The sequence below is a fragment of the Triplophysa rosa genome, linkage group LG10, assembly GCF_024868665.1.
Source record: "Triplophysa rosa linkage group LG10, Trosa_1v2, whole genome shotgun sequence".
Classification (NCBI taxonomy): Eukaryota; Metazoa; Chordata; class Actinopteri; order Cypriniformes; family Nemacheilidae; genus Triplophysa; species Triplophysa rosa.
Genome location: NC_079899.1, coordinates 13,639,225 through 13,660,039, shown reverse-complemented (window position 1 = coordinate 13,660,039; position 20,815 = coordinate 13,639,225). Strand labels below are relative to the sequence as shown.

General features: G+C 37.6%; 2 protein-coding genes across 3 annotated transcripts in view; both read right to left on the bottom strand.

The window, feature by feature from the left end:
• eml1 (EMAP like 1) overlaps positions 1 to 5,419 on the bottom strand; it is a 44,335-nt gene extending 38,916 nt beyond the window's left edge. The window contains exon 1 of one of the 2 annotated variants that reach the window (XM_057343779.1): positions 5,259 to 5,419. In XM_057343779.1, the coding sequence (XP_057199762.1) occupies positions 5,259 to 5,286 (28 nt within the window). In that variant the 5' untranslated portion in view covers positions 5,287 to 5,419. Of the gene's footprint in view, positions 1 to 4,710; positions 4,782 to 5,258 lie in introns of those variants that run through there. The other variant, XM_057343782.1, reaches the window with a different exon arrangement.
• An 8,888-nt stretch (positions 5,420 to 14,307) lies between these two features.
• pkdccb (protein kinase domain containing, cytoplasmic b) lies at positions 14,308 to 19,582 on the bottom strand. The gene is made up of 7 exons (XM_057344344.1): positions 18,969 to 19,582; positions 18,693 to 18,809; positions 17,151 to 17,422; positions 16,819 to 16,898; positions 16,604 to 16,711; positions 15,676 to 15,852; positions 14,308 to 15,157 (listed from the first exon to the last, which is right to left on the bottom strand). The coding sequence occupies exons 1-7, from the start codon at positions 19,512 to 19,514 to the stop codon at positions 15,054 to 15,056; spliced, it is 1,404 nt and encodes a 467-aa protein (XP_057200327.1). The 5' UTR covers positions 19,515 to 19,582; the 3' UTR covers positions 14,308 to 15,053.
• Positions 19,583 to 20,815: the final 1,233 nt, after the last annotated feature.

Here is a 20,815-nt window from a genome sequence, read left to right as displayed (position 1 = left end):
TACATAATGAAGCATTATGTTTTTATTACCTTAGAATGAGCTATTTCTATCTACATACACCACGGGTCTCCTTACATGGAATTCACCATGTTGTTTCTACAGTAGCCCTAAACGGACAAATTTCTCTACAGAGCGCATAACCTCACCGCTAGATGCCGCTAAATTTCACAAACTGGACCTTTAAAGCTGTAGGTAAACATCTAAACTTCTGATATTCAGTCAAACATCTAGCAGACATATATCACTGTTATTGGTATATGTATTATCCCATAAAATATACAGCAAAATAATGTAATGCCGTATCAAACATGTAATTCTCCAGTCATTTGTTTTATACACATTCTCTCGCTGTCACCCTCTTGCTACATCTTACAGTCATCAGCCCCAAAACAGGGATTGTCTGCTCTTCGGATTGAAATAGCAGCACTCATGATCCTCTAAGCTGTGAAAAGGATTTATTGCAAATCCAGAATTAACCGACGTACCGGACGTCAATTTAGATGCAATATTCACAATATCAATCACAATATCAATATCATTCTCGCTGACATTCAAATGCAACACAGTCTCACGGGAATTCGTGACATTGTCACATAATCTATTAATTTGTGTTAACTGACACGAATTTCCCCCTTTTTTCGTGTCACCCATCACGACTTTCATTCGAATGTATTTTAAAATACGGTATCTTTCATATTTATAAATATATATCAACGCAATCTGATGGGAATTCATACCTATTTTACAAGGTGGCTCATTCGTGTGAATTCCTATTTCCTACGATCTCATTGGTATGTTTTGACTTTTCCCCTGTGACGTTAGGTTTAGGGGCGTGGTTAGGGGAGCCATTTATAGTTGTTTTGCAACCTCATGAAACTCGCGTTTTTAGCTAAATTAGCCTTTGCGGCTGTGATTTCAGGGTTTGGGGTGAAGTAAGGCGTTAGTTAGCCACATCCTAAAATATAAGACTTCTTTTGATATCATGTTATAAATATATAAATGTAAATACACACGCAGTCTGTATTGAAAGTCGTGCTGAGTGACACGAAAAGAAAGTCGTGCTGAGTGACATTAAAAAGAGGTTGTGCTCACTGACACGAAAAAAATGGGGATATTCGTGTCCATGAACGCACGCATTAATAGATTCCAAATTTCATGTCAATGCCACGAACTGCCGTAAGTAAAATGACATCATTATGCAGGTGTGGTTAATTGGTCAAGTTAACTAGAAAAGCCAAATAAAATTAATCATATCTGACTTGCCTGCTGAATACATGTACACCCCCCATCCCCCATTTCCTGCTTTATAAAAAAGATACTGTACATGATGCTCTAGTCTAGAATATAGACCTATACAACAATAAATACCTCCTCTTCACACCTGCACACATAGAGAAACTTTTCTTTTTTATACCATTAGTAGATCTTCAAATTTAAGTATAGCAAATGTGCATTTCGGTAAATAACTGTCCAAAGATTTAAAGAATATCTACATTCAATCGCATGACTAGTTCACTGGTCAAACCAATTACAGGCCAGTTCAGATCTCTTGCACGAGTAAAACATCAGGCCCATAAATCACATTCCTCTAATGGGATCTTAATGGGATATAACACAAGTAATGGACTCAGAAGTGCTTTCCTCCACAGTGTGAACATACAGCATGCTTTTACTGGGACTTTACGTTACTGGTCTCGAACAATCGGGTTACTCCAATCGATCAATATACAGTCTTGAATAGCAAAGCCCGCCAACACGAAACCATCGAATTGCATTAGAAATGGAAATGCTCCTCCCTAGACCAGATAACTGAGGTCATTATACAGAAATATTCCTTTCTCTTGAAATGAAAATCACAGAATGCTGTTTAATGTGATAAACAACCATCAAACCTTCTAATGCTGAGTTCAGGATTTATTACAGCAAAGATAACTTCTATAACAGATGTTTGCAATTTATACTTGAACTGCACATGCATTGCAGATTTGTGCTTCAAGATGGTCCACCTCTAAGCTGATTTCTGTTATTCATTGTTCATTACGACAGAGTGGTGGAGACAGAAAAACACTTGTTCTCTTGCCTGCCAAAATAGAAAGAAATGAAGGCTGTTGGCTATTTGTCACACCTACAGGAGTGTCAGCTTCCACAGAGGATAGTATACATCACAAATAGTGTAAATGTAAGTAACAAGCTTTATAGCCACCCATGTGAGATCAGATGACCACAGACACTGTTCTCCATAAAGAACCTTATAATCAATATCAATTCGATCAGTAGTATGGCACACAATAAGTAGGTGTGTCCCATGTAGGCTTTGTCAATATCCCACTTTCTCCACATCAGATTTTTTATATTGTTGATATAATCAGACAAATGTTACATGTTTAGTAAACAACTAAACGGTATAACACAGTTGTCGCTTGTTTTAGACGACCTTTAAGTTGGTGGGAGTATTGGGTTTAACGAATGCACCATTCACTATTCGCTAATAAAAATGATGAAATAGCGACACCCTGTGGTTACAATGGGCCTGTGCCCCAAAATTTCCTTTCAATCTGAGGTCCAGTCAAATGCAGCAATTATTGAAAACAGCCTCAAAGACATTAGTATATAGCTTTTCGTAATATGAAAGGTTCCAAAATAGCTATACAGACCAATACCTTACAATCCCCAGCTTGTAAAAAAAGCGACAATGGCAAATTCCCTAGGGTGTTTATGCAAAAACCTCAGTTTATGTAAAGTGAGCTTAAATGAACTTAAAATTACTTGTATCATATTGATTTTTATATATTAATATGCATATATAAATTTTACATTTAACATGACAACATGTTTACAGCCTACATGCATACAAAAATATTTGCTGACAGAAGTTAATAGATTTTTGAAAACGAATTGAAACGGACCTGAAACTAAACTAAATTCCAATTAGAAGCAAATGAAATGAATAATTATTGTATTCTATTATTGTAAGAGGGGTGTATTAAGGGAATATGAGAGAAATTTCCATCTTTCATGTTTCATTACATGCTGATTAAGGGGTGAGACTTTGATGAGGTTATTAGTAATTATAAATTCATATTCATTGCCTTTCCTAATATGCATTAGTGAGATCAAGTTTAAAGTAATTTTTACATTTAAAATAATAAGCTTAATTGTGTTTTTATTTATGATTGCAAAATTGCACTTTTATCACTGTTTTTGAATGTAGATTCAACAAAGTGTTCTGATATTATAGGAATGTGTGAGTCACATGATTTTTTTCTTGCAGGGTTTGTGGTTAATCTGGGACATTGTAATACTGAGTCTGTGATAAACAAATGACCTTCTTTTATACAGAAGTCCAATAATTACACAAAGTGGATTCATTAAACCCTGAGCCTCATTAAACAAAGACGTTCTTCACAATTCTGAAAGGGATTCCAGACTAATGAAGTAGTTCTGTAAACAGCTCAAGGTTATACGTTTACGTGCTCTCTTATGACAATACCAAATCAGAGACATAGACTGCTTTATAGTGGACAACAATTCCAACATTTGGGAAACATTGGCCAGTGGTCCATGCTCATCAAATCATGAATGTTAGTGAGTGACAGTAACAAACTACTGGCAGTCTTCAACATTTTAGTAATATACTCTGGGAGACCGGGGCTAGTTGTCACACAGAACTTATAGAGTACATATCTTTATATCTTTGCTGTCCTTCTGAAATGTTGCATCTCCATATTTTGCGATTTTATTTTTTGCCATAAATCATTACTATTATACCCTATTATTATATACTATTATGTCCTTTATGTTTTTCACTGGATTTTGCAAAAATATACCATTAAAAAGTATTAAAAAGTGCTTGTCAACTTTGTCAACACAGTATTTATTCCGTTTTAAAAAATACACTGTTTTTACCATTTCCTGAAAACAGCGGATTTGGACATCCAAGGTTTCGGATGGACAGCGACGATGTTTATCTGACTGTAGATGTGAGTCAACAGCAACGTTTTAAGTGCAAGTTGATATCAAAAACCTGATATGAATGTTCTTAAAGAGTTATTTTAACCCAAAATAAAAAAGACAGAATTTATTTTAAAGAATGTTGGGCACCAACAACATTGGCCCCTACTGACCTCTATGGACATTTCTCAAAATATCATCTTTTGTGTTCCACAGAAGAAAGATTCATATACAGGTTTGTAATGACATAAGGGGGATAAATGATGACAGAAGTCGATTTTAAAAAGTAATAGGCTGTTTGAAGGCATGTTCCAGGACCTTTACAGAAATTGCTGTTCAAAAACAGACCCACCCTACAGTAAACAGTAAAAAACGTCAAACAACCGGAAGCCTCTACACACTTGCTCTAAAGCTTCATGCATTTTTAATTGCAGCGGCATGCAAATAGCAATGACATGCCAGATTCCTGACTAATGATAACACTGTCTCTGCAAACACATAACAGCAATGAGCTTCATGTGACCCACAACGATAGCACATAGACTACAATCTCATCACAGACCTTCAAATATTAACCATTCCTTTATGACAGTTTTGTCCTTCATACCCAGTGGCATTCGAAATGACAAAACAGAAGAATGTAACATATCATTGAGTTTTACAGGGTTAATAACCGATAAGACAGCAATGATGATAATGATGAATTATGGACATATTTATTTAAAGAAAAAACACAATCTCGTATACGATCAGTTTTACCTCAGACTGTAGTGTTACTTCAGTTTACAGGGCTTGTACAATGCTCAAGCAGGTAAAGCGTCTGGTAAACAGCACTGTTCCCAACACCAGGAGGGAGAAGATCTATTTATACCCGATTGTTTTTGCTGTGCAGCCAGCATTCAGATATTCCCGGACTCTATGTGTGTCGATTCAAGCGTGCATTACGTGAACACTTATAAATGTACACAACTGTAATGCAGGAAGCACATTTCAACACAGCAGATACTATAAATACAAGCTGTTCTAAACTTTATATGAGCCACGTAAATAATTTGTAAAGGGTTTAACACAGCATCTCCCCCGTTTCGCTGACAGACACACATGCAGAGCTCAAGAACATTTGTAAAGCGATAGCTTCTCTATTAAGGGGATACAGACGAACCGTCTGAGAGAAGCCATATAAGGCCAACTCCCTTTAAACTCTCATCAAGCAGAGTATGAGAACATATTTGCAGAATGAGTTGTCACCATGGCGCCAGGCCAAAAACAGGATAAACCCAGAAAATTCCCTGTTAGTGGATACTCACCCATCGGAAGCTCCTCACAGACTGACATCGTGGAGTACAGTGGAAAATTTCTCAGATGGATTTTGAATTGAAAAGTCTCTCAGATCAGGAACAAATGGCTCTTTGAGATTGCGTACACCATCAGACCTCTACTTTTGCCCTTGCCTTCCAGCTGAGAACTATGGGATGCAGAGAATGCCTATCAAGCACTCACGGGCCGGCCACTATTGGACGATAAATATGTTTACACCCTCCCTCCTCTCTCTGGAGGGAATGCATTTAATCTGACAGGGCCTAAAGGCTCCATTCCAGGATATAAATGCTGTCGCTCCTATTTAGAAAACTGAGTAAACTCCAACTGTCTTACGAAAATAAAACCAGAGAAACGCTTTAACACTGTTTGAAGAGTCTCATATTGTTTGAAAAATAATATGGTACAGAAACTATTATTTTTAAAGGTGCAGGTCTCACTGACTGTAAATTGTTTGGTCTCACTGCTGCCTCGTTCAATGAATGCGAGTAAAAAAATTGGTTAACTTATTGGACAGATTAATTTGCTTGCATTAGACCAATTTTGATACTTACACAGTGGTTGTATTCGGACAGTTTGTAAGAACACCACCAGGTGGCGTTATCGCTACCAACTTACATGGTGTAACACCGAGTAAGCACCAAAAAGTACTTTTACTGCCCATGTAAATATATAAAAAATTGACAGTTAATATATAGGAAAATAAAATTTCTTTGTGTAAAGGTAAACCAAATATGAATCTAATTTATTGCTTGTATTATAAAATAAAGAGCTTATTTATTGCTATAATGATGCTACATCCTTCAGTTTCTAAGTATCAAGTCATGACTAAATAGTGGCAACTATGATAAGTTTATCAGCCTTATTTTATGTTGAGGTTTGTAGTCTCTGTGCATGTACGCTCTGCCATCCAGTGGTTACATAAACCCCCCCGAAAATATGACATTACATAATTGAATCTGTTGACATGGAGCTATTAATTTCATCTTAAAACAGTTTAGGAGAATTTAGGTGGGCCTTGTTATATATGACTACATTATCAAAAGTCAAAGTCTGCTTTATTGTCAATTCTGCCACATGTACAGTATATACATATAAAGGATTGAAATCGCGTTACTCTCAGCCCCCTGTTGCAAACAAATAACACTAACACAGAATAAAAATATATAAAAAAGATACAGATAAATACAGATTATGGTCAATTTATACATTTTTGTCCCTGGCAATAAGTGGGAGTGTTGCAATAGGAGAGTAGCGTCGCAGTGTTGCACGCGCTGCTTTAGTTTAGACTTCAGCATTTTTCTGTGAACTTTTGTTTTTGCGGCGTTTGATGAACAGTCACAAGAGACCGCCTACTCTAAACATTATGAGAAGCGCGCTAGCCAGACAGGATTTAAACTATGCCGGCTAAAGACCTAAAAGTTTGGTTTAAAGACGAAAAATGTACCAAGCAGAATGTTTTCTCACCATTCCATTTCTAACACACACGCATACAGTGTTCGGCGCTGTCTCACGTCTGTCAAAGCAGAAATAAAACCACTGCTCTCTGTATGTTTTTCTGTCATCTTCGGTCGCGCTCATATGTACATTGCATGCACTTATTTCGTCTATACGAATGAAATATCTGAAAAAGCAAGGGTGTATGGCTGGGTAAATGTGTATGCTTTTTCAGATATTTCTTGAAGAAATCAGGACAGAAGGGGTATACAAAATAGATGGATTACAGCAGCAGGTGTCAACGGGTATGTGTCTCTTTCATCCACTTGTGATCCGACCCACCAAAACGCATCTTAATACCAGGCATAAAGACGGCCTTTAAAGACTGCAGGGAGCCGCAGCAGGGGGCACAAGTGCCACATGCGGCTCGAGAGCCATGGGCTTTAGTTTTTGAAAAGAAACTTGGTGAAACTACCATTTTTTATTGTTAAAAGATAACCACATAACTTTTACCTTTAGTGTGATCCTTTATGAAAAATGTAAAGTGAATGTACAGGGGCTATTTTTGATAGAACTATGAGTCAAAGCATGCTCATTATTAAAAAGTTTACTAGCCATGGGTAGTTTTTACTTCATTTAAATTCAGAGGATTAAACAGGCCAAGTTAGAGTCAGGTCAGAGCTGCCCACTAACAAATAAAAATCAGCGGTTCTTGTGTCGACAGATTGAGGAGCACAAAATCTGTGTGTGGTGTGTGTGTGTGTGTGTGTGGAAACAACCCCTCAATGAAAAAGGTAAAGCCTTAGATATTATAATATAAACTAGATTATTTTCCATTTTTTCTGATCGACCTAAATTCATTGATCAGTGTTTTAGAGTTGAGTGTCAGGGACCTAGATGTGGTCAGTGTTCCAAATAAAGGTGTGGTCAAGGTCCATGTATTAAAAGAAAACGAGGACCTGACCAAAGGTTTTATAAATGCCTGCACAGTGACGCCCAGTGGTGACAACACACACGTGCATCCAAAATTCAATGTGCATCCATTCGAGCTGATGTCCTGCCAAATGTAGCCATTATGGAGGACAGCCAAAATACTGTTAGCTTAAAGCTTTTCACAATATAAAGTGTTTAAAAACAACTATACAGACCAATTCCTTACAATCCCCAGCAAGCACAAAAAAGCATCAACGGCAAGCACAATTTGTTTAGATAATTTATGGAGAAATCTTGAAATAACAATGACCTAGCTAAATTAAAAAGTAGATATGTAAAGTTCAGCTTGTGTATATGATCTATTCCTTAAAATGTTTTAAATCATGCAGATTTAGTTAAATGAAAAAGTACATTTGTGATGCATAATTTTTTTTATTTCATTCACATTACACCTGAAATTTTTTTTACAGCCTACATTCAAACAAACATATTCTCTGATAAAGGTTCATAAACCTTAGAGAACTAATGGAAAATAAACGACAGGAAACCAATAAAATGTTATGTAATTATATAATTTAAATAATTAACTGACTGTAGTCAAAACTTTAAGAACATGTGACCTTTATGACTTTTTTGTCTTTGTCCTGTCCTGTTTTGTCAGGTTAAAACAGGATAAATCCAGAAATTCCCTGTCATGGAAAGTAAAATGGAAAACGCTCAGATGGATTTCGAAATGAAAAGTTTCCAACACAAATCTTGGCTGATGAACGAATGGCTCTTTGAGATTGCGTACACCCTCTGCCTCTGCCCTTGTCGGCCAGCTGAGAACTATGGGATGCAGAGAGAATCAAGCACTCATGGGCCGGCTACGATTGGAATTTGGCCAATAAACATGTTTACACCCTCCCTCCTTTTTCCTGCTGGGAATCCATTTAATCTGACTGGGCCTGCAAAATCTGAAAGTCTCTTACACTGTTTAAAGATCTCATATTAATTATGGTTTTACAGTATTAACAAGCTATGGACACTATTATTTTTTAAAAGGAGCCTCTGAGTGAATTGTTTGGTCTCACACACTTCCTCGTCCCATTATTATGAGACTAAAATATTGGAGAATTTATAGGACAGATTCAGATTCAGTTGTTGATTAAGAGTCTCAAAGGACTCTCACAGCTGGTGTGTTCTGACAGTTTGTTCACCATCACCATCAGGTGGCACTATCATAGCAAACCTTATTGATATATTTTTGAATATTTATGATTTGTGTTTGAAAGTGGAATGCCAGTTAAGCATGTTTTGGTTTTATTGCTAATTGTTCTGGTATTTTGTAATTGTAGGCTCCCAGTCCTGATAACAATATTTAAATTAATAATATACCTAAATTAAATATACTTCGATTGAATAATTTATTGTTTTTGACAATCCACTGACATCAGTGTACAATACTTGCAAAAACGTGCGATAATACCATGTATCTTAATACCGTATATTCTCTTTAATCCCCCCCCAGTGTTATTTTTATTACATTTTTTATTAATTAATGCTGCTTTGCAACAATGAAAATTGTGAAAAGTGCTATATAAATAAAATTGAATTGAATATGGCTAGATAATAGCTGTACAGCCAACTAAAACATAAATGAGGTTGCTTTACAAATGTGTATAAATTATGTATTGTTTAAACTACTGTAGCATACATTTAAATGGAAAAATAGTCATAAAGAAATAGTCACAAAGAACTGACCCTACACTTTTGAACAGTAGCGTATATAGACGGTTTCAAAGCGACAATAGAAACAAACGTTGCTGCGAGTGCGCGTTCGTGGGCTACAGTTCATTTCCAGAACACATTCACAAATAATAGAGTGCCTGTAGATTATTTCTGATAACAAGCAAAAGAAACCGAGAAGAACAATTACTTGGCTAAACTGGTCTTAAAAAACAATATTTTGAATTTAGACTGCTATACCAAGCTCAACCACTAGATGTCAATGTAACAAACGGTTTCTTTAAATGGGATAAAACTTCAGGACCCATTCAACAAATTGTTTATCTAATCAAAAGAACATACAACAAAATTCAAATAATTGTTTATTTAATACAATTATAATACAAACGAATATTAAGATGAATTATATTTCATTTAATTTGTTATATTATTAGCCAAACACAAACCGTAAGTCAACTGCGGTCAGGCGTGTGCGCGTCCAATGAAACAGTCTATAAGAAAAGGCCTTAAGATCCCATATATGGTCTATAGTACATGACATAGTTTTTCCCAAAGTACAATAATAATCCCTTTTATCAATATTTTCCATTTAACTCATTATTTACTTGATGATGTTTAATTAACATGGTGATTGTTATTCTTATTATTCGTGTAACCTAAAACCAACACTGTGATACTCCCTGTAAAAATAAAACACGCCAAGCAGCACATGTTTGTATCTTAATAATTTTACAACTTGCACACATTATTTTGTTTTCTTTCCTTAAAAAAGCAACCAAGATGTTATGTTCATATCTCTGTTTCATTGGTTTAATAAACAGAAATCTTTCCCCAAGACTTCCCTCATTACTACCCCTGTGGGTATTCAGACCCCTTGTTGGGAATGACTGAATTCATTAACATAATGCAATTGTAGACTTTACAATTTGTAACTTTTAATAGATGGGTTCGGGTTTTTTTACCTGCTTTTGCATGTAGGTTCTGCTATTGTTTGAGAAACTTGTTTGCTTTGGGGGAGTCTCTCTGAAAACACTGAAGGTCAATCTGAGGTCCCCGTCAACACCTTTGTAGGGTTCTACTTGTCTTATTTACAGTTGTCATAGTGCTTTTATAGTCTGCCTGCATTGTTTAGGCTGTGGATGTACATCACAGACATGAAAGTAATTCACATGGTTCTGAATCAGTTTGGCTCTGTCGCCTGGCTCTTCAGGGCTTCCACAGACCCTCTGAGACCCTCCACATGGTTGATTCCTTATTTGCACATTTTCTTTGGGGGTTTCACTTTCTCCAAACGTAACTTCACCCCCATGTCAAAAGCAACCTCCAAATGTTAATTTAAACCCCCACCTCTCCAGCCCCATGGAATCTGGATCACTATTTTAGGTGTTTTCTCAGAGTAGGCTAATCACCGAAAATTATTGTACTGCCCTAATGTCTGCCAAATGCATAAATATAAATGTAATGTACTCCCGAAACACACAAAATTGGCGGCCATTATCACAAATTGATCGTAAATAGTCGGCGAGTCATGCTAAATTGTTTAAAAGAGGCCTTTTTCCCTGTTCGTCCACATGACAGGATTTACAACACCACAGATTACGTCTTTAGATATTACTGAAAACGTAATTTAAAAAGAAGTTGGACAAATCACCTCAGCCAGCCTAAAGCTGGAGGGCGTCGTGCAGCCGACCGCTTCCAGAACTGCCCTAACAAGACTGACAGTAAGCCAGTTTCATGACTCAGTAGTCCATTTGGCCGTGATTTGCATTTAATTAATATTCCTGAAAGAAATTGGCTGGCTCTATTGTAATGATGCTGACTAATGAACTCCTAATGGTACCAAATTTAACAGTCTCCTGACTGATCCCTTAACTGTTTTATGGATATTGGGGCAATCTGCTAATTACAGCAGAGACGTAACACAGTGTGCAGGTTCCTAGCGTTTTTTTTTTTTTAGAGAGAGATTGTGATAAGAGTAAAACTATTGAATAAACGACTTGGGATTTGGGTCTCTGAAACTCACAGTTCAAGAAAATGAACAGCAGTTGATTCGACAGCTAGATGTAAATCAGCCTCAACGTCATAATGTAGAAATGAAACATCTGGAATAAGTTAGCATACAGTACATAAAAACGGGCAATTCCACATGTCCAAACGTCCAAAAGTTTTTACCTAAGGTTTTCACCATAGTGATATGGTGTGAGAATGTCAATATTTGGTGGTTTAAATACAATCTCTTTTCATTTTTAAAGGGATGGTTCACCCAAACATTTAACAACTACAACAACCACTTCTATCCAGCAAAGCTCAGGCCATGTCAAACACTTCGCTAACTTCAATAAGAATGTTCTAAGGCCCCATGAGAAACTGTAAAGCAGGCATAGCTAGAAGACCTTCCGAAAGGCTTAGCTTTGATTCTTCTACCAGCTGGCCTTGCACCAGAACTAGGCCTACAGCCTCCTCGAGCCCTGTGTTCAGGCCTCGGGCAGAGAAAGGCCAGCCAACCAGACCGAGAACGAATTACAGAATCTGTGTCAGTCTACAGAAGTGGAAAATAGATCCCTGATGAATCTGCTATGATAGATGACACGGAACGATTTAACGCATCTGAGGACCACACGGAGCTTCAATCACAAAGCACATGCATGCGCATACCTTGAGACTGCTTCTGGAATTTCCATTTAAAACACATGAATCCTAAACATAAAGAAGGAAAGATGTTACCTGTTAAGGGTGTGTATCACGAATCGTATTGCCGCTCGTGCTTTAATGACGTCATGGACAGCAGGCCCGTGAACGTTTGCCCAGAAACTTGGATCCAGCTTAGGTTTTATCCCAACAAAGTTATTTGTTATTCTTCTATTTTAAAATGACGTAGTTCCTACTAGGAACTTCCTAGTAATCATATACGGCAAGCACATTTGTTTCATTAAATTCACAAAAATCTGCGAGGATTTCAGTAGCATGCGCAACATAATAGGCTAGCATACTTTTCCAACTAACGTTAGCTCACTTAAGTAACGTTGGTGGTGTATCGCGACAACGCTAATTAGCGGTTCTCCTAATATTGCGAAAGCAGTGTTTTAAACGAAATAAATCGTTTATAAAACCGTGTAGAATCTTCCACCCGACGTCCCAAAACACGATTCATTCAAGCGAATCATTTGAACTGATATAGAACCGTTTTTTTGACCTGGTAGCTTATGGAAAATGATTCATTCGAACGAATCTTGCACGGTGCACATAAAATGTTTAGTAGTGAAAGCTAATTTGATCACATCGAGGAATTTATATAAATAATAGTTTATAAATATATAAATAATATCAATAATAATTTAAATGATGAATGATCTTTCATCATTGTTATAAAGTCATTTTGTATTGTCCATCAATACCAAGACTTTTGCTTTTGCCAATCCTGTTTTTACAGATTCAATCTACACAAGGTAGAGAACTATATCGTCCACAGAAATCTCCTGAAGTTCCTTACAGCTTTACAAACACAAATGCAACATATTCCTAAACCACAAGCTCTGGCTTACTTTTGGGCTGCATCATTTCCAGATGGGGGTCATGAATAAGAGTAATAGAAATAACTTGAGTGAAACTGGAAACTAAAGAAACAAAATGGCAGGGAAAGAGCAGGGCGCAATAACAATCTACTCCAACACCACACAACGGCCCAGCTGTCAGTTAAAACCCACAGCAACATAGTCCCACTATATTGGAGACACTGCTAAAGAAGAAAGGAAAAGCTCTCTTTGTATTCTCCCTCTGAGATGACCACGATAAAATAAACTCTAAAGTGACTATGCTTCAATATGTTTTTGGACAAACAGGCATTTAAAGAGAAAAAGAGAACTTTTTATTTTATAGATATGCCTATGCTCTGCTTTAGAACAGAGTGTGTTATTGTTTCCATATGTGTTCTGTGATGCATGGTTTTGTGAGTTTGGCCAAAAACAACTACAAGTCATGCCTGCCATTACAACATCAAAGTACAAGCCAAGAGAAACACAGCAGATTTCATCAATTTAAATGTGGTATGAAAGGTTACAAACCCATTTGATGACTGTTGTGTTGTGTGCTTTTAAAAACAGTGTAAAAATAAGTGTAGTGGCATTGCTGTAAATCACCTCAACATCTGCTGACGCTACAACAGGATTGTACCTGGGGGGGGGGTAAACCTTTGGAAAATTCCATCACTGCTGATTCACTACATTTAATTACATTAATACATTTAAATACATTTAATTTATTTTCACTTTAAGTGTTTCTGTGATGTAGTATAATTGGATAAGATTTTATCAGTGGCCAAACCCCAGGAGCTTCAGGGGAAATTCAAAAAGGACAATAACTCCCACCTAAAGATCTCCTGCCCCTGAATCCATACACTAACCCTGGGCTTATCTGTGCATATCTATGTCCTCATGAATGGAAACCCCTAACTAGGGCAGATGGCCGCTCCATTCGTGTGTTAACAGCAGATTTACTTTAATTGTTCTTAATGCACCATTGTTTTTTTGCTTCTCCATAAGAAAGGCCACCCAAACAAGCTGCATTTACATGTAACGATTAAACTATAATGACACCACAAGTGATTTGTTGGCATGCGCTTGAAGGGTTTTGTATAAACTTTGTGTGTGCTGTGGAGGTTTTCTCAGAAATGTTTGTTAAATAAAAGCAGGAGAATGGCAGAAGGTAAAGACTGACGGCTGAGAAGTGAATTCATGGAAGGCGCTGATACCATTCAGATGGTAATTTATTTTGTGTAGTTATTGCCAAGATGCAAGGTTTTAGTTAATCGAAATCACTAAAAATTCCAGTTGCATTGGTTTCGTCTGTTTGCTGGTTTGTTAATCTAAATAAAATGCCATTGGTAATGAGAGCAAAAACACGCAATGAACAAACAAGTTTTTTATTTCTTAGTTTATAGACGAAAGCATTACAACATGACAAAATACAAACTTAACATAACCAAATAAATGACATGTAAATCTCTTTCTCTGAAAGAACAAGAAAACTGACACACCCATAGGATGAAAGTATAAATACCCAATACATATAGTGTAGTCCAAACATCTGAGAAAACAAGAAAAAGCTTTTTTTAGGTATTATATGTGCAAATACCAAGAATATCTTTTATTTGAATTCTTTTAATTATAATCCAAACATTTTGTTCATTTCAATTTGGTATGGACACCACCATATATATACCGTATACCCTATATAGGGTAATCCATGAGGAACAATGGTTCCCACTAAACATTCCTGCATTTTTGTGGTTTCAGCAGTTTTCCGCCTATTGACATGATTCTCGGCACATACTGGCATCCAACAAAACGCAGCAAACTTCTGGCCTCATTAACATCAAAGTAAATCTGTGAAAGAGCTTGTTTTCTTTTCCTCCTGCAGGCATTAGCCAGAGCAAAATGGGCTCAATGTCCTTCCAATGGACCGTGCCATGTGAACGCAACACAGAAGGAAAATAAAAACGTTGGAAGGCTGTATTTTTCTTTCTCCTTTTTTATCCACAGGTTAATTATACCTGAAGGGAAATCCTTTTAAATGCTCCTTGGCAGCGAGTAGGATTGGCAGAGGGATCAAACGCCTTTGAGTAAGACGCCTATAAATATAACACATTCATTTGTCTACAATTTTTCCCCTTCCCCCAGTTCCTCTCTTTCTCAAAGCATGGCTCCCGAGGCTTTAACTTTCCTCATATACACTGCCGAGTTCACATCTGGAACCAGATGGCTGAAGCCACTTCTGAAAGAGGCAAGAAGTCGACCTGCAGACAAGTAAAGGCAAGGCGAGCCCTTGGGTTAGACACAGCACGTTCCAAACAGACACAACAGACATATGTTCAGATGATTTATAACGCTGAATAGAGGTAGTCAGCGTTTTATTGAAGGCCTATTCATCAGATAGATATTTATATGATGGTTTTTGAAGTTTTTCTGTTGAATTATGCCAAAGTTAGGTCGTACGAGGGATTTATTGCTACCATATAATTTATAAACACATTCCTTCGCAAATAATATACATTTATAAGACTGTTTTATGGCTTGGATGTCTGTTTTGAGGTATTTAATTTGTCTTTACACTTTCATAGAAAAAATAAGTATATTTGATTTTAGAGAGAACACATAGCACTATGGCTCTTCCATAAAAGCTGGAATATATATATATATAAACTAAAAGACATTAAAAAGTCATTCTGTACATCTTAAACTTAAATGTTTACTTGAAGCTGCTTATGATCAATGTGCAAAATAATCTAAATCCAAAGTTGTAGTGTAAACTGACCTGTCCATGTTCTTTCCTTGCTCAGAGAGAAGCTTGTGCACTGCGGGTGAGAGTTGCAGATGAGCGACGCTTCTCTGGTACTGTGAACAGATAGCACGCAGCCTTGCTGGTTGTACGACGGCCAGCATCTGTATTCCATATTTCCAACGCTCCTCATTCCTTTCAGGACAGCATAATCTGCACAAAGAGAAAAAATGCATCAAAACCATTTCAAGATCGACTCAACACCCATCTGCAAAATATTAGCATGCTCTGAGAGTTTAAGAGAACTGAGAACTTCTGCTTTCTCCTTCACAGTAGAGGTGGCAGAATCTCAGGTTACCAAATGTGTGTGTGTGTGTGTGCACATTTATGGGGACAAAAGACATGTATACCGAAGCAATGGCTTTGCCAAATTTCAAGAAAGGAGGAAAAGACCCGGGAAGTAAATATTTCTTGAGGTGTTGAACCTTTTTAAGGGAGATGTTGTGTTGAGGATTCTTCAACAACGCTTGGTCGATTTAAAGCATGTGTGCTGCTTCGCTCTGGTCATGTGATTGATTTATAGGTGTCAAAGCTCACAGAAAGGGAGTCAAAGAAAGAGAGGCATAAAAGTCCTTGAAGATGGATTGAGTTACACGCGTTTTATGACATAAGTACGTTTGGTTTACGGTGCTGAAAACATACTTGTCACGCTAACATCTTAGCATATATCTAGTTATGATAAATAAGCGCATAATGGGAGCTGAGGAGTGTTTCAAAGTGAAAATGTCATCATTTCCTAACCCTCTTGTCATTTCAAACATGTATGACTTTCTTCTGATATTCTGCAGAAAAAAAGTAAGTCATACAGGTTTAAATTGACAAGAGGGTGAGTAAATGATGACCGAGTTTTTGGGTGATCTATCCCTTTAAGAAGTATAATCCATCATTTAAATAAAAGCATTACCTCTGATTATTAACGGCGGCAGATTTTCCAGATGCAAGCCAGACTTGTACATACGCAAAACCTCTTCGAAGTCAACCAGTGTTTCATTAATGCTTTGTTTCAGGTCCCCTGTAACAAGAATATAAAATAAGCTTTCATAATTCAACCACTTTTGGTTAAAAGCAACCAAAATCCACCAAATGATTTTCACAGAAAAATAAGGTACCATTCCTCACCTGTGGAGTTCATTATTTTTTCAAGAAGAGGCTTCAGCAGCGGGGGAGCCTGATGAGGCAGTAGGTAGGTGAAAAAATACCTGGGAAGGAAAATAATGACCTGATATAATTCATCTGAAACTCTGCCGGCAACGGCAGAGTTGGCAAGTCAAGCTGTGAGATCAACGTGCTACAAATGATGCTCAGATGTTTGACGGGGCGGATAATTAATCATAACAAGCAGAGCAGGGATCAGGATTCCAACTCCTGACATCGACCATGCGAGACTCTTTTAAAACAACTTTTTTATTATCTGGCTTAAACAATAAAGATGGAATGTGGGAAGTTCTCACCTGTAGGCGTTGTAGAGGTTCCTCATCTCATTCAAGCCTTCACAGATTCGTGAAGGGGAGCATCTGAGGGTGAAATTGCGAAGGGGAAACTGCAATAGGCAGTCTGAGTCTTCCACACAGCCTGGCTCCTCAATACTTGCATCATCCAAATCAGTTAACTTGAGTTCTCCTGACACCGTAATGAACTGCCGAGGCTGGAAATCCAGCAGGGCCACCGAACCCAGCGGTGAGTAAGAGAGATAGTGAAGAAGTCTCACTAAGCCAAGACAGACCTGTGATACAAAAGTTTCACCCGCAAGCAAAAGTTTTAGTAACAGCTTGTTCTAAATACAGGTCATTTATTATTAATGTCTTTCAGTTTTTACTCAGTCAGACAAAATATGTCACTCGGGCAATAGCCTTAAAGGGATAGATCACCCAAAAATGAAAATTCTGTCATCATTTACTCACCCTCTTGTCATTCCATACCTGTATGACTTGCTTTCTTCTGCAGAACACAGAAGAAGATATTTTTAAGAATGTTGGTAATTGAGCCACAGCGGTACCCATTGTCTTGCATTGGTTTTGTGTCCATACAATAGAAGTGAATGGGTACTGCTGTTGTTCGGTTACCAACATTCTTCAAAATATCTTCTTTTGTGTTCTGCAGAATAAAGAAAGTCATGCAGGTTTGAAATGATAAGAGATAAAAACTCTTTTAAAAGGTAAAACACGCTGAAAGTACAAAATACGTCCATGTTTTTCTGTGTAAGATAGAGATTTTGAGTAGCAATAACTGATTTTCCTTCTTTTATACACCCTACTATTGAGGTGTTGTTTACACCTGAACTTCCCCTCAGGATCAACAAAGAAAGCTGATCTACAGTATGCATGTGGACAACAGTGTACGCCAGCCATTCGCACTACAGCCACCCATAAACCTTATAATTGAGTTTTTACTAAAATTCTAACCACGTCAATGCAATTTTTTCATACAGCATTATCATGTATTTCATAACACTAACACTAGTGAGCATAGCAGAGGTATTGAGTCACCCTCGTACATACCTTTGAAAACACAGTTCTTCAAAAATATAACTGGATGAAACCATACACCTTTTGAATAACTCCCGACCATGCATTAAAGATGTTTCAAAGAAAATAAAGAGTAGTCACTCGATTACAGCCCTTTAGCTTAAACGCACTTGTCATAAGAACCCATCGAAAATCAAAAGGCATAGGGTATCAGCACCTGCTTCTTATATACCAAAGCGAACATGAAAGAAAATATCCTCCTTGCTCTCGAAACACAGTATCATCTGCTACTACTACTAGACACACCGGCGAAGAAGAGTTAATGGATATCTGAGACGGACATTTGTCCCTCAAAGCATTTGATGAAAGCATTTGATCACGCTCAGCTGGTATGGAGATGGGGCTCCGGCTAATCCAGCCGGGCTGAAGAATTTCATCCACCCCCACCTCAGGTATGCCCTGTGGGGGACAGTGGGTGGGGAGTTTCTGATTAACACTCCATGGGAGGGTTGGGGGTGCTGCTCTTACCCGAAAGCGCTCTTCCCAGGGGCTCTGCAGGAGCTGGATCATCTGAAGTGGCATCCCCTGTTCCAGAACCGCTGTGATGCCACCAACCACTGTGCTGTCCTGACACTGACCTTTCAACTGGAATAGAAAATACATAATTTGTCACAATTCACTAGAAGATTCACTAAAATCACAATGTACTATGCATTATGGCAACAACTTTTAGAGGTGGTGCGCAATTGCTTAAAATAAAAACGCATAATTTAGACGCACAAACAAAATTAACGTTTTTCTTACCTGTACAATATTGGGGTGCTGCAATCCCTGCAACAATACAATCTCCTTCCTCAGTTTGAAAGAAACAAGCTCATGACAGCTATGGTGATCTTTAAAATCTTCCATGCAATGTCTCATGTCAGTGCCTTGATGGTTCACAGATTTCAGCGCTACGAAGGATCCTTGAGGTAACACCGCTTTTAACACCGTTTTTGTGTAACCCGAACCAAGAAAGTCAACAGCTTTCATGACACGAAGTTCTTCGCAGCCAATATCCATTTCAGGGTTCTCCGAACGTATGCTCTCATTTACGGCCAGATGCGGATCGATAAATCCCTTTGAAGATAGCGCATTATCAGATGTGATGTAAAGTAGCTCGAGTTCTTGTTGTCTTTCCTTCAGTTGTTGATGCAATCTGTCGCGCTCGGGAGTCAAACCATCTGGCCGAGCAGCATCACCAAAAGTCCCCGGCAGACCAAAGTGCCATTTCTTCAAAACAAACGTTAAAGTCAAAAACAACAATGCAACAAAGAAGAAAGCGCAAAAGGGATTCTTTGAGAAAGTCATGGCAAGTTCACGTGAGTCTGCTGTGAATTTTCGCTGTCAGACTGAGCCGCGGCTCCTTCGGTCATACTTCTCAGAACCACGCAGTGTACGTGCGCGGTGCGCTGTAATTTAGTGTAGTAAATTTAAGCCGCGGGAACGCCCCGGGGGCGTGTCTTACTGCTGATGGCCAATAATCACCTCCCATAAACCTCGACATCACCGCCTAGCGATTGACACACACAAAAGAGGGTTTATATCCTTCTACCTTATCATTAATCTGTTAAAGATATATGTTTGTTCAGATACTTAATGTGAATCAAATGCGTGGAAAGGGAAACGTGATCTTACCGGATAACGCCAGTAGAGGGTTGCAAAGGCGGGGTATATCAGAGAAATCAAGAGATCGAGTATTCTTAACAAAATAAACTGTATTGGTCTAATTGTTATAAAATGTTATATCATGATGCCACTTTACTATTTTTATATATTTATGTTGCCCCGATGGTGAAAATGCACCACATGTGAGTAAACACTAAACAGGCCTAAACACTATGTAATATTTATGATATAGCCTAAATTGCAGCATAATTTATAAATATACTGTATAGGGCTCGTAACATAATAATTAGAGGCACAGAATTAAACTGGTGTAACACAGAGACTCATTCATACAATCAAACCTTGTGGTGTATACTTTGTTTTAAACCACTAGTTGAAACACTTTAGCACTGAAATTTTAGGTGAATACATTATCTCACACATAGGCTTTATCTTTTGCCACTGGGAGCCTTTTCTCTTTGTTTTATTAAGGAGATCCATCTTTCCGTCTTGAGATAGACTAAGAAAACAACGCACAATGTACCTAAGCTACCGATTCCACCACAACCTTCAAGAAACAACTAAAAACACACTTATTTATGTAATGTCACGATATATGACCGAGAAATGTGTGATCTGCACACATGATGTGAATTAACTTTGTATCATAAACTTGATACAAAATGTCAAACCTTATGAAGTTATGTTTAAAAAGAACACATTTGTTTGAGAATAGTAGGTCTCAATCATACCATTCGATACCTTTCCAATACCTTTCCATGCGAATGTCAACCTTAAGATGAAAAAATCAAGTTTTTACCAAAGGTTTTCACCATATTGATAGGTCAGATGTAAATTTTTGGTGGTAAGAAAAAAGTATTCATGTGAGGTCTCTCTTTCGTGTTTTAAAGCATAGTTTTTCATATCCATAACAGAATAGTCACATCCATAACGGTCCACACTACTCATAAATGGGCACATGAAAATTAAAATATAGTAACTAT

Coding starts and splice junctions, on each gene's coding strand:
- pkdccb (XM_057344344.1), bottom strand. CDS start 19,514: ATGACTTTCTCAAAGAATCCCTTTTGCGCTTTCTTCTTTGTTGCATTG. Junction 15,853..16,603: donor GCCGCCGTTAATAATCAGAG/GTAATGCTTTTA, acceptor CTCTTTGTGCAG/ATTATGCTGTCCTGAAAGGA. Junction 15,158..15,675: donor CAAGGAAAGAACATGGACAG/GTCAGTTTACAC, acceptor ACTTGTCTGCAG/GTCGACTTCTTGCCTCTTTC.